Below are 15,151 nucleotides of genomic sequence, written 5' to 3' on the forward strand. Positions count from 1 at the left end.
TTTTTTGTGAGGGCAGAACGTGTGCACAATTGTTGGAGCACAATGACGATTTACGTTACTCGGTGATGTACAGTGATGGCGGAAGATCAACAGCTGGTGTGAAGTACGATTTTGTAATAGTGCATTGGTCACTAATCGCAAAAAGTGCTTTTTGAAAATCCTTTTCAAAGCCGCGTCTATAAAATCGTATTATTCAGATCAATTCGTTTTACAGGCTTATATATGAAATAAATCTATAAATAAGAAGTCTTTTTGTACGTGAACATAGAAATATTTATTCCTGTGAATTGTCATTATTCCTTATATGTTTAATTATTTCTTTATTTATTATCTTCTGTTATAACTAACATTTTCTATGTCAATTATTATGCATATATTATTATCGTACATATATTTTGATAAATATTATTTCCGCGTGTTTTGGAGACACATTCTTCCGACTAAAAATTCTATCTTGAATTAAACGCATAAAACAGTAAAAAGCGCTATTCCAATACCGATTTTGTTGACAATAGGTACGATTTTAAGGCATTTTCTTTTCCGTGTGTTTCGGTACATAATTTATAACGGTGCGATTGGAGTTCGAGAGAAATTCAAAAGAATCGCGTGTAGCTTCGTGACTGGAAACGACAAAAATAAGTTTTTCACAAAGGGGGGGAAAAGAGAGAGACAGAAAGAGCGTAGGGCGAACCAAAAAGTTTCGAGACTTTGTCATTTTTATCGGCAGTCCCAATATCCACGCCTCTTGTGATTGCCTCGCGAAACTTTTCTGATCTGTCTTCCGGTCGAGAATCTCCCCCGTTTCACTCGCTGGGCTCACCACACGTAAATCACGAGCAACGCTCTGGACGCCGATTATACGGAATACGTTCAGATTAATGATCCAAACTTCGAACGCGCACGATATAATATTCATCAAACAAGCACCTCGATATTTTTATTCTCATCTGCGAAATAATGAAAAGCCTTAATGATAATTGCATGATGAAGCAGCCTTGGGAAATGGATTAATAAATAACAATCCGTTCGTTGTTCTAACCATTCTTGTTTATTTGGTAACTCATTGATATACAAATTGTCGTAAACTTAGAGAAAATAAGCGGCAGGACTTCGTCACATCCTGGCGACGAATCGCTCTAAATCATTAGAAAAATACGCATTCCACGCGCGAACAAATCCATCAAGAAAGTTCTCGATGTTCAACTTAGTTCGTTAATTAATAATCGTGTTAATGACTCGTTAATAGCCGCTTACGCGTACTTATGCGAGTCACACTCCGTCGAGTCGAAGCGAAATCATTCATCATCCTCGCCGCCACATTCCGTCTGATACCAAAGATTAAATCGCATTCTACATAATATACAAAAAATATTTATTAATATATTTATATAAACTATTTAATGTCGTGCAAATAAGTTAATATTGGATTCTGTTAATTTTTAATCATTCTCAAGTCAATCATAATCTACTCCTAACTTTCCCAAATAGAGTCAATAATACTATTGAAATAATAATTTGTAATAAATGCAACGAGTAAAAGAAAAACGATTATTAACCGCAGCTATGACGACAATATCGCCAGATAATTTATACGATTTGCGGAACACAATTGCAAGATGATGAAAGAAACGGTTCGATGCGAGGAGCGCAGGAAACGCTCGAAATGACAAACGGATACAATCAATAGTACATAACATTTTCGTTGATATGTCTACTTAATCTTGAAATCTTATTATTGTACGTCCACCCTATACAACACTCAACAATCTCGATGGGAGACACTCGTATTTATACAGAAAAAGAAAATCACAGGCTTTTACAACATACCAGTACCACCGTGCGACAGCGAAATGTGCAGCGATACAAAAGTTTATTAATAGTCAAAGTATCATTATTATCGTCATTATTGTTATTTGAAGGTTCGTCCATTAGCGCGTCCTATAACGGCTGAAACTACAGGGCGAACAAGTGGGCGTTACCCTATAACAAGAATCCTCAACACGACGGTTACCCGTTACAGAGATCATCATCTGGCATAGACGTTTTATTATCATTGCTATTATTATCATTATTATTAACATTATTACTATTATTAGTATTATTATCATTATCGATAGAATGACAAAAATGGAATTAAAAAATATTAGGATCAAAGAATTCTGGTACTTTTAGTCGTGCAAATATTTCAAAATGCAGATACCAGAAACAAATATCTGTGTGTTAAGAAAGCATTTATCGTTTCGTAATACAAGTGATCCATTCTCTAATTAATGGATGAGAGTTCGTGCGGCTGGAAGTTACTTACACAGACAGGTAAAGTATAATTAGTACGCTCGTTAATGTACTTCGATATGCCATAAAAGCCTGTAAAGCCTCCATTCTTACACTCTTCCACAACTCTGTGTCAGGATAACTTCTTACACCGCCTGATTTCCTCGTTTCGACATAATTGAAGGACTCCGAACGTTGCTACCTGCCGATAAATCTTTGATCGCGATGCACTGGAATTTTAATGAGCTTCGAAACCGCCTTCTTGAGAGATTAGAGATTCTCAGCTAGAAACAATCAGAAATTCTAGATCCCTATACCTTTTTTAAACTAGAGACGGAGAATAGGAGATTCTCGGGTTAGGCATCAAGAATTACGGATGTTGTGAGGAGTCTCCATGTGTCTTCAAAAAGAAATTAAATTTATGAATCCCTGCATATGCCCTTAATTCCAGGACTTATACTTTATCTCGACGTATAAATTGCTGAGTCCTTACATTTCTCAAAGTTCGGATCGCTAACGTCAGAGATTCCCGTGAATTATATTAAAATTCACTCAAGAAGATAAACAACAATTTATTCAAACTGATCGTGAAATTTACACGTGAGTTCCGAGATTCTGGAAGATCGTGGCTATAGATTCTTTGATTATTAGATCATCTAATAGTTCTCACTCTACTTTCTTTCTTTGTGTAAACCTAGATTCTTGAGAGCAAGAATCTCGCAAGATTATCGTCTCTCCTTTTCCTCGCACATGGCTCTTTAAAATTTTTACATTCCTCTACACTCAGCAATGACAACAAATGATCGTTCACATATATTGCTTTCGAGAAACAAAAAAATCAGGCTTCACATCGACGCTTCTTGCTACCTTAAGTTTATTTGCGTTAAAGGATACGAATCGTACAAAACAGCTAGAATGGCCGCCCATTGATTCATCAAGGAACCTGCATCTACTTCACGCGTTCTTCTTCTCTGACAGTTTTGTCACAAGCAACGCCGAAGTGGTTCATAATGATATTTCTGGCGATCCATGTACCACCTCAAAGTTCATCCAGCATTTGTGCGAATCTATCGAGAACGTGTGAAGTATAGCTTGATACACTTTGTATTTGCGCGTGTATCAAGTCTAGAAATCACATGCAAAATCAAACTCTTCGAGAAATTTGGTACAACAGTTTACGCGATTTTTCGGACTGTGCGCACAATGGATCGCCTATTCGCTTCTTCTAATTTAACATACTCGGTTCCCTCGACCCTGCGCGACGAATTTATCCCTTTTATGTGTTCCCGAAAGAAAGACAAACGCCTATTTACTTTTCACATAGATTAATTCTTGCCAACGCTGTACATGTCCTCATGTAGGATCAATTTTCGCTTTCAAGGAGAAACGCACGTAATTGCATTACCAGGCGAGAGAGCTTTGCAAATCTTGACACCGTCGAATTTTGAAATTCAGGAGCGCCGAAATCCTCTTTTAACAAGAGGATGTGAAGATGGAGGATCCCGGACGTAAGTCAGCCTCGATTCTCGCCTCGCCTCGCTTCGCCAACGGAACAGCCACCGGGAGGATATTTCCATTTTGTCTGGCTGAGATCGATGGCGATCGCCTCGCGGCTCTCGAGTACAATTTCGAGAAGGCATTTTGGCCGAGAAACGCGCAGGATATTCCAACTTCCGCGAACTCACTCGAGGCGCTTTGACTGTTGGCAGGAAAGGGAAAGGGGAGTGACATAAATATCGCCTTACCGAAACGAAACACGTTATCTCGCAGAAAGTTCCCGTCGGAAGATCAAGGGAGTAAACTCCTTAAGTCTTTTCCAGGTGTCTCGCGGACTTTGGTGCGACAGTGTGACGCGCGTGAATTTCTTTTTTAGCAAAAAAATGAGAAGAGGCGAAACTGAACGGAGCTGACCAGAAACCTCCGAGTGGAATTCAAGTACGCGATATTTCATCCCGATCGCAGTTGGAATCGCGTGTCCTCCTTGTCACGGAACCTCTCTCGCCAATTTGCTTGCACGATCGCGGCACTTTAAGATTGCAATTTGCACTTGGAAATGTTGTATTGAAACATGAAACAAATGACACGCGCCGGCTCTTTTTATTCACGTTTGTAGTATATTACATTTCGATAAAACTTTTTTATTCAAGATAACAACTCATAAAGATTCATTATCCTTATTATTATCTTTTGCTACGTGATTCTTCAGACGAAGCTAAAACAGATGAGATGTTCTGCGAAGCTTCGAGGGAACTGGATGAGTGAGTATCAATGGGCGGTACACTGTCGGATAATAATTCCCGTGTTTTCACCGCGCATTTAACGCTTCGCGTCTCGTTTTTGCGTTACATTGACGGAAGTGCGGCGTCACAATGTTGTAGCGAGACGTAGTTACTTTTAAATATAGGTATTACGACATTGTGACATCTACAGTAAATTCTATCGTAAGTATGGTCGCTTAATTCTGTCGTAATACAACGCCACATTTAATCTTAGATGTGATTACACAATTGATGATCTATATTAACGTCGAATGCGTACCAGTAAGCCGGAACTCACCACTAGCCGCATTAGTTTCACGTTAGACGCACGGTGAAAACATTAGAACTTATTATAATTAGCGTCTACCTTCGTAACGAGTACGTTACACGCTTCGCCTCGACTTCGACTCGGCTATGCGTAATGCGATCAGATGTCATCGCAATATTTAAACGACGAAGAGAAATCCTGGGACTTTGCGAGTAGTGTCGTAGACCACATAGTTTACTTAATTAAGAGATTTTGAGAAAACAATGGGCAAAAACAGTGTCTGTAGAAATGCTGAAAATGGATTCTAACTAATTGACCGGCACGACAGACAATTAACTCGAATATTGATCAAATGTAACGTGTCGATATTTGACGAGTCTGTCAAATTATAAAAGATTTCTGGCACATTCGCTACGTCAATTTGCAATTAATGAAGGTAATAAAACGGGAATTGATAAAATTAAAAGTGACATTTTAATCACTTGTGCTGAAATGTCGTAATTTAATTGCAGCACTTTAATTAAATTAATTAAATTAAAATTAAATCAAAATGTTTATGCAATCAATGAAATTGGAGGATTAATTCGGGTCGTTATCGTTCGCCATAAAATATTTGTTTCACAAATTCTATTATAGTAAAGAAATTATTTTAAATGGAAGTCTATTGAGATAAAATTTAATTTGGTAAAATGTTCCCCCTATAAATTAGAAATCCCTTTTATCGAATTATCAATAAAACATGCTTGCACTATCGTGCCATTATAATTTCCAAACAATATTCTCTTTGTGGATACAATAGCCGAAATAAATCATCGTCATATCGTTTAAACATTCATGCACGTCTGATTCGCTCGTTACAACAATCGCAACTCGATCAACTGGATCAGTAAATATTTATTGATAATCTGCCGAGTCGGCATTTTTGCGATTAGTCTTACGGTTAGGTAAATAGTTTAGTAATTAGTTATTTATTAGGCGCGTTGATTAGCGGCGTGGGTGTCCTTCACCTCCCCGCCTCTCCGTTCTTGCCGTATGTCGTACTTTCTTCGATATATCGTCTCGTGGATGGCTTCGTATCGATTATCGTTGGAGTAAAAAGGAGAAAAGGGGTCGCCGCTCGATTCTTAACGTTCACCTCGAGTCGACGGATACGATTTGTCGCAATCGAGCTGCTCTTGAAGATCCCACACGTATTATCAAACTTATACGCGTACAGTCTTCTTTTCACCCTGCTGTACTTCTGTGACGAGGTATTAAGACCCTTGGACTGTGTCCGAGAATTCGAAAATGCCATTTGGATTTTCGCATCATCGATAAGAAAAAGCAAAGTTTTAAGACGCGAAATTTTTAAAGATGATATGGATTCCTGGATTTCATTTTGATCGTTTAAAATCCTTGATATGTTAAATAGCGAAACGCGCAAGCCAGGAAAATTTGAAACTGTACTGAATTCTTGGGGATTCTAAAATCTCAATTTTTCGTATTTTTAAAGCTGGCTCTGAGAATCTTATATTGTAAGGTTTCCTCGAGTTTCGAAATTTGAAAGGATTGAAAATAGTACACACTAGAACACACTAAAAGAAAGACTCAAATGGAGTTTTGTTAAATTTCGAGTATCTGCTAATCATAGAATTCTCGGACTCTTATTATTGGATTCTTCATTCTACCCTTCATTATTCCCACACTGTTTCATTATTATCCTCTCACTCCAAATAGTTCTTCTTTTCTACATTTCAGCGCCTCAGAATCGGAACGGAATGCACGCGACATGGAAACTTTTACAAGAGTAGTGCTTGTATTTCTTATCCGTCAGAATGTTCCGTGCCTTATCAAGTCTCGTTACTGTCGAATCTTCGAAGAGGGAAGAGCCCTTTTCTCTTTTGCGCCTTGATTCTTTCCGGCTCAATGAAGAAAGACGCTGGTAATAGACCTGGTGGTATGAGGGGGCAGATCGGGGGCCTCCATGAGGGCCCCCTCGTGTCCCTATGCGCTCAGACCGAGTCGATGTATCTTCGCCGAAAGAAAGTTGTGCAGGACGAACACGATCGGTTTTGGACAGCTCTCCAAGTCGAGCTCCTACAATAGGACCAATCGATACGTTTTATTTGCTGATAACGAAACTGGTGGCATACATAAGTTTCCGGATTTCTAAATGTCTACAATTTCAGAAAACAAGAAAACCAGTTTCTGAAGAAATTTTTGAGAATTGGAATCAACCAACTGTATATCAAACCATTAATGAAAAAGCTAATTATACGCGGTGGAATTTTATTTTTCAAACGATCCTGTTGAACGTTGGAGAATTTAATTTAATAGAAATTTTATTAATTATAATAAACGTTGTTCATTGCGCGCAGATGTATTCATGAATTTATATAAAATTAGCATCCATTTCTCAGGATATTAAATTCTTCGACTTCTTTGAGCGCGTGTCGTTCTGAAAACCGTGTGTCTATCAAGTTACTCACAATTTCACCATCTTCGCCCCCGAAATCGAGCCAGAGGAGACGGGCGCCATCGTCCGCGGACATTTTCAATTTGTCGAAGGATCTTCTCCAGAGCGGCGTGGGCGGCGATCCAGGACTCACGCCGTTTCCGGCGCTACCCCGTGTTCCTGCGGAGTAAAGCGCGAATCCTTCTTCGTGGTTGACAACCAACTGACAGGCTTTGCCTTGCCATGTGCAACCTACAACCGCGGAATATTTATTGTTAAGTTAAATAACAGTTGTAACTCAATCAAATCTCTTATTCAGTCTAATGAATTTTATCCAAATTATTATATCCAATATCTTTTTATACCATTTTTATTTATTATATTTAATTATTTTCTCGTTTTTTAAATATATTTTGCATTATTGGAAATTTTATTTCTCTTCATAAGTGATAAATTATAAAATAATTCATATTTATAAAACTGCATGTATATTTATTTTATAAATCTATCAATCTTTCGATGAGTTTCTTCTTGCTTAATAAAAACTTGGCTGAACAGTATATATAAAATGGTAGACTTTATAACTACATAAGTTCCGTTAAATTTAATATAAACAAAGATCGTAAAGAGTCAATATTTTATTGAAATTATCATGGACGTAATATCATAATTTCCATATTTATTAATTTTCCCTTTATTAGCTCATAAATTTGCTTCTTTAATTCGCACGTAGTACTTTTTATGAAGCAACCTGTATGTATATATACACATATTTTTTGTCTCTCCTCGTGCATTTCTGTCGCATCGATATCTACGGTTCTTTACCATTGATGAGTTCGATGAGAGATGCGAGCAAAAAGATGCGTATGAAACGAGCGAGGCATTCATCTCGATTTATTATTGTCGTTCGTCGTCGTTGAAAAGAAATTAAAATTCATCGAACCGAACACAAAGAACGACGAGAGTGTAGATGTCGACTATCATTCGCTGCTATGCGATTCACATAAAAAGAACTCGAGCTCACTATTTCTTGGAATATTTTATATCATGCGTTTCTCCCTCTCTCTCTCTCTCTTTATCTCTTTCTCTCTATTTTTAACTGCACAATTTAGATGTCCAATTTTGAAAAAGTATCAAGGGAAATAACGGTAAAAGTCCGAATGACGTAAGAGCTTCGCAATGAAATAATTTCAGAAAATAAACCGTTAAAATGGAATTCACTCAAATATCACTGTCTCTTATACTGCTCTTTTTTTGTTTTGCCAATATTACACAATTATTCCTGCACAAATAACAATCGCGCACGATGAAAAAAATAATATAATCCAAAAAATAACGTAACATGTCAAAATCCTATTTCCGGCGGCAGTCGCACCACCATTTCGCCCAGCGATCCATTTATAACGACCTCCTTCCGGTTAATTTGCCGTCGAGCGTTCCGTCGCGTGTATCCGATCCTTCATCCCCCATATTAGAATGAGAAAGGGATTAGCTTTTTCCGACCATTCGGCTTTCCTTCTTCGTTCGAAAACCGAACGGTCAATCATAGTTAACGTGTCAGATTACTTACGGACAGTATACTCCCGCAAGGAGTGAGCGACCGCGTGACATCCCTGAACGATCGCCCGTGCCCAGGCCGCCAGATCTCTTCGTGTTTCAGCTCGCAAATGATGCGTGACCACCCCGTCCATCGTGCCGACCCGGACCGCGAATGTCGCCCCGTGTTGAGTCGAGCCGCTGCTGCTGCTCGCCGCCTCGTTCTGTCGCGTCGGCGAGGATACCAGTCTGAAAGCATTCAATTCGAGTCGCATTTGAGCCACCCGGATCTCTTCGCGGGAAATTGATCGAGCTCCATGAGCCCGCGGATTCTTCTTATTATCGTACTGCGACCGCGCTGAGCGCGCGCGGATCGTCGCATTGTACATCGATCGACGCCAAAGGTTTGCTAGATCTTCGCCTGGAGGATCGAGAGATTTTGTGAGAAATTTTTCCGGGAGAGAGAGAGAGAAAGAGAGAGGCGCGAAAATCACGGGACACCGTTGTCGGGCTCTCGACCTGGTAAAAAGCGACGACCTTTGTCGAAAACGATCGAAGCGCCTTGTAGCGAGTCACGGCATGGATTCATTCCCATCGTCTCTTCATCCCTCTCCCAGCGGGTAGGTAAATTACCTCGTCATCCGGCTCGCCTCGCTCGTAAAATCGTCGCGGCTTTATTGCATGTGGGACGAAGCTGCAGCGTTCACCTGACACGGGTTCGGCCGCGTATCCACCCCCGCCCTGGCCACCTCGAATCCATTCCCTCCCACCAATCTGCCCGCTGACGAATGGTCCTGACGTTCGCGAGCCCGCACGCTAGATTTATAGATTTTTCCGAGGGACACTGGCGAGCCAAAAAAAGGGAAAGAAACGTGGGGAAAAAGGAGAAAAACAAAGAATGATAGAAAGAACACCCTGTGCAATAGAGGACGACCCGAACGCAAAAACAGCGCACTTGGACTCAAAAAAATGCCTGTCCCCGGCATCATTCGACGTGTCTAATCGCTCTCGCCCCCGGTCTTTTTCGCACCGATGCTAATGGCTCTGCTGTCGTACCGTGAAATGCAGTTGAGTTCTGCGGGATATATATTGACCGAGAGAGAATGATATCCGCAATGCTAAATTAGCTGTTCAAAGCGGCCAAAAGGTTTAGAGAGAAAGATGTATATTTCTCAGCGAATAAATATATATTATATTATATTTAACATATTGTTTTATAGGTCAAAGAAACTATTTTCTAAATTTTTAATTTATTATCGAGTTTCCAGTCGACTTACAGTGTCAGTCTGCTCTTTAAGTAAGTTTCTTCGCTGTAAGTTACTTGAATATAATTAATCGTTCAGTAATTTATGGATCATGCGACCATCAACGAATTCTTCGTTATTCGCACCGTTAAAGTCCGAAACAATTCAGACATAGACTCAGCGAGATAGATATTCATTGGTGATTATCGTGGCCGCTTCGCGGGGACAGTGGAAGAATAGAGCAATGGCAAAAAACAACCGGAGAAAATTCCGATAAGCGAGAGGAAGCTGAGGAGATAGCCGCAAACGGTAAATAAAAGCGTTAAACGAGAATGGATGTTCGTCGGCGGCCGTAATCCGACGAAAAAGCCCGCAGGAAGGAAAGAAAGTTTCCCTAGGGATAGCCGAATCACTTCCGGTTTGTCTCGCAGTAAAACTTCCTTAAGTCGGCCATTTCGCGTTCTCGCGTCGGGCCCGATACGGACCCCTTCGACCGGAAATAGAGCTGCCTGACGCGTTCCGCTCTCCTCACGTGTCTTCGTCGTTTGCTTTCGGTTTCCGCGTCTTTTGCCTTTCGAGAGAAAATCTCGAGGAAACGATGTCTAAAACCGGCTAACAGCGACAATGCGGAACTCGAAGGAGGATATCTTCTTGTTAAAATGTTAGCATTTCCGGCTTTCCGGCTTATAAAAGCGACTTGTATAAATATTTATATAAATAAATATAAAATGATACAACACTTATATAAATAAATGTAATTAATGATAGTCATTTTAGATTAAAAATTATCGATTAATTATAACTAAAGTTTCCACAATGTAGAGAAGCTAATGGTTAAACTTTCAAACAAGTCTCGTGATTAGATCGAGCAAGAACTCTGAGACATGGATGAATAAACGATCAGATCATATTGAATAAGAATCGTAGGTTTGCTTGGTAACGTGAATATTGACCTGCACCATCGCCAGCATCGCGAGCAAGTTTGTTTCTATTGTGAACAACTTAGTACCATCTGTATTGCTTTGGCTATTGACCAGATCTAGTAGCCAAGTTTAGCTAGTGACTGACATTCGATTCACTAGCTATTGGCCAAGCGAATGTAGGAACAAGCAAATTTGCCTTAAATTGGGTAAACAAGACAATAATACGATTTGGCATAATCTAACACTTTATATAGTGAAAATAAAGATTTTTTACTGTCTTATTTTACTTGCGACGCTGTAATCAATAAAATTGATTACTTCCAAGAACTTCTTTAGCAGATTTTATCAAATCTATTTATTATATTTATTCAAATCTTCGTATAAAGAATGCGTCGCAACAATGACGAAAACATTTTCAGTCCTCTTTTATCTTCTTCCAGAAGAAAATAATACCCGGAGAGATGTCGTATATATCCGCTCTATATATCGGACACGATAAAAACAGAGGCGCGGGCTCGTAAGCTGCCACGAACGATCGATGCCCGTTCCGTCCAGCCTTTTTCACTTAAAATTTAAACGAGGCTTACCTGGATCACCGATCATTCAAACGGCGTGACTGCCTGACACCGCATTTAAGCCGCTCGAAAACGCCAGGCTTATAGTTAAAAATGAACCCGACGTTAATTCGCAACAACGACGCGCGCGGGGCAAGTTTAACGCGATATAAAACAATGCAACGAGACATTTTCGGCGTGTATGCAATACACATAACATTCGCTTTGTGTATTTTATTTTTTTTATGGACTTACAAAAGGATACTTTTGTGACGTGTATTAAAGAGTAATAGTTTTTACGCATGTACACGTTACGATAAATTTCACGTGATTTCGAACGCACGTAAATTTAAAAAAGGAATATAATATTTTGTTTATTACTCGACAAGTTTAAAGATAATTTTTCTTTACTGTCAAATATTTTATTAAACGTACAGCAGATGGTACAGAATACAGAGAAAATATTATATTTGAAAGACAAAAAAGAATAAATGTGTATATAAAAATATGGAATTAATCGAATACACATATTCGATTAATTTCACCTTTTTTATATTTATATCAAGATTAGCTTAACGTTTATAACTGAATGTCATTCACCTCGATTTCGATCTCGAAACGATGTAATCAGCAATAGAAATAGAACAGGATATTTCGTCAAATCGTTGAAATTCCACGATAAAATAGGATTAAGAATCAAGATCTCGCCACGACAACGAGTATTGACTTTCGATGCGATCCATTAAGTTACACCAACTATATTTGTCGAGCATCGACGTTCAAAATTCACTGTGAATTATCAATGATTCAATTTGCACCATCGACGTCGTTCACGTGCACGCGCATAACCCCCATATTTAACCCCAACATTGAATTATATTTGCAATTTATCCACGTGACTGCAAATCGAAGTTGATTGACGTAAGACGACGCGAAATCCGATAGCTATATATATACACACACCAGTGAAATGTCATGCAGCTAATTATTTGACTGTTGCATTCTTCTTTTATTTTTAGGACGTTATAATCTAGTCTTAAATCTTTTTATTGAGTCAGTACTGTTATACAACGTAATCCTGATATGTAAAAAATTTTTAAATGTTGATTTCTCTTCATTGATATTTTTCTGGTGTTACATTACATTTTTGGAACGACTTGCATTGACAATTAATTCATAACGGAAGTAGAAGTTGTAAGAAGCTGCCTTACAAGTGGTCAAATGAAAGATTATATCGGAGAATAAGAATGAGGAGGTAAAGAAACGATATAATATAGAATAGATAGAATATAGATAGAACTTGACGGAGATACGAAGGTGGCGGGGGATGCGCTGCGGGCAAAATCCTGAACTCGTTCCGAATATCGTACTTTGATTGCATGCGCGATCGGAAACTGTCGACGACACCTTTGATAATTAATGCCTACCCCGAAGGATTTAATTGATCCAGTTCGCCGTTCGATTATCGGGACGCTATCTTTCATGTCCCGCGTTCTGCCCTTTCTTCCGTGCCCCATCCCTATCCCTCTTTCCGCTCGTACCTAGGCCCTTATCCACTTAGTCGACTCTATCTCTATGACCTTTAATCTACCGTGACAGACAATTATGAATCTTATTAAGCCGACGCGAAAAGCAGGGCAAAATGTTACGTTCCACGGTATAAAGGATCTGAGAGACGCCTTAGAAAAGGAGAGAGATTTAAATATAATAACTTATTTAATATCATAATTTAATTAATTGTGATATAAGATCATGTATAATATAAAATCATGTATAATCTAAGACACATGAATAATATAATTCAAGATAATCTAAATCTTGTCATGGAAAGATTTATATGCTTTTGAAGTTTTAATATTTGAATAACAAATTAAATCAGTTAAATTTTCTTTGAAATTGAATTAGTTAAGTTATATCCTTTATCAGAGTTATATCCTTTAAAAATTCATCTTTTTAATTACTGAAACCAAAAAATAAAGATTTTTCTAAGAGTTTTCAAGTATCACAAAAGCTAAACTTGGAAACCGAAATAATACAACAGTTTGTTTACTTAAATGCTGATTTGAAAAAGATCACTTTCGATGGTGATCAAAATGCAAATGATCATTTTAGTTATTAATAAATTTTGTAGGCTACAAGAAAAACTGAAAGCTTATTATAAGTTAGATGTTATTTAAAATATTCAAGGTAAGTTTTGTAATAGATATATATATGTAATTGTGACTTTGTGATATTTAAATAATATTAAAGTAACATAAAAATTACTCGAATCTTTTATGAGAAGAAATAAATGGTGAGATAAGCGAAATAGAAGCGAGTGGTAAGTGATAAATGCTTAAATAAATTAAAAGTCAATTCGCCGCTAGTGGATTTTCCTTGCAGTGAGAGTCCTGTGACGCGGAAGATTCGATGAGTTACGAACGCTAGAAAATATTTCTCCCTGCGGAATGTCCGCTGCTTTTTTTCCAACGTTCGTTTTCCCTGCTCTTTGAACCGGCTTTTCTTCCGGCTGCCGTGGAAAGGCGACCGTTTGTCACCGGACATCGTGAAGAAGAGAAACGGATGGGGGGAATGTTGGGGAAAAACAGAATTTGTGTGCCACCGAGAAAGTTGAATGAGGGAAGCAGAGAGGAAGACGTAAAATAGAAGTTGAACGGAGAAATAGACAGAAAAATTAGATTATATTATATTACAGCAGATTTTTCAAGTTTTTCGAAAGAAATAAGAAGTCTTGTAACAAAGATAAGAGACATTATAAATAACAAATTTGTGAAAATGCAGTACACAAAACACATAGAAGCTATATATATATATATATATATATATATATATAAAATATTTTATTACAATATAAAAAGGAAATAATAAAATATTCAAAGTTACAAGAATTGAGAATTTACGAGCTCTGAAAATTCGAAAGATTCGGAGATCTAGGATTTCAAAGTTCCAGGTTGACGAAACGGTCTGAGAACGAAAAAGAATGAACAAAAGAGTACGATGCGAATCCGCAAATGGAACAGACCGCTTTTCGCTCCACGGCTTTCTTTCTTTATTGGAAAAAGGAAAAACAATTGAAGTCTGCCAACGTCCTATCCCGATCGACATATGCTCAAGTTTTCTTTGCACCAACCTCAGTATTCATTTCCTTCGGTAGATCCTGTGCTTATAAATAAAAATGCGAATCAGCATTTTTCCCAATAGTTATCAGTTCCGAGAACATTTATTTCTACAATTATAATGAAAGAAAGTTTATTTATTGCATTGATTTTATGACTTCGCCTAAAACTTATTTCCAATAATCATCTAAAACTCATCCTTCATCTAAAAATTATCTCCAATTTTTACAGGTGCTTGTGACACTATTCTTTCTCTAAATTTTTCAGAAGAATTCTCGCAGTGACTCCTACATTCTTGAGTAAATACACGTTTGTGATTTAATAAGTAATGCAACACTCCATTTCCAACCCCGATCAGATATTCTGTTTACCTACAATCTCCATAATTGTGCCGGAAACTGGGATGAAAAAACACCGCGGCGAGTCCTTGCTCAGTTAATTGAAGAATTAAAAATGAGAATGGCTGGCTGTCATTCTTTGTAGCGACTAATTAGATCTGAATTACTTGGTGATGAGACAAGGTGGACGGGAGGAAGGAAATTAAAAA

At 38.2% G+C, this 15,151-nt stretch overlaps 1 protein-coding gene across 1 annotated transcript in view; it reads right to left on the reverse strand.

Annotated features, from left to right (window-relative positions):
• Positions 1–1,025: 1,025 nt before the first annotated feature.
• LOC105279890 (beta-1-syntrophin) overlaps positions 1,026–15,151 on the reverse strand; it is a 214,487-nt gene continuing 200,361 nt past the window's right edge. The window contains exons 6-8 of the mRNA XM_011339993.3: positions 8,802–9,016; positions 7,266–7,483; positions 1,026–6,873 (exon numbers count right to left, since the gene is read on the reverse strand). Coding sequence (XP_011338295.1) covers positions 6,781–6,873; positions 7,266–7,483; positions 8,802–9,016 — 526 coding nt within the window. The 3' untranslated portion in view covers positions 1,026–6,780. The remainder of the gene's footprint in view (positions 6,874–7,265; positions 7,484–8,801; positions 9,017–15,151) is intronic.

Source organism: Ooceraea biroi, chromosome 7, assembly GCF_003672135.1.
Source record: "Ooceraea biroi isolate clonal line C1 chromosome 7, Obir_v5.4, whole genome shotgun sequence".
Taxonomy (NCBI): domain Eukaryota; kingdom Metazoa; phylum Arthropoda; class Insecta; order Hymenoptera; family Formicidae; genus Ooceraea; species Ooceraea biroi.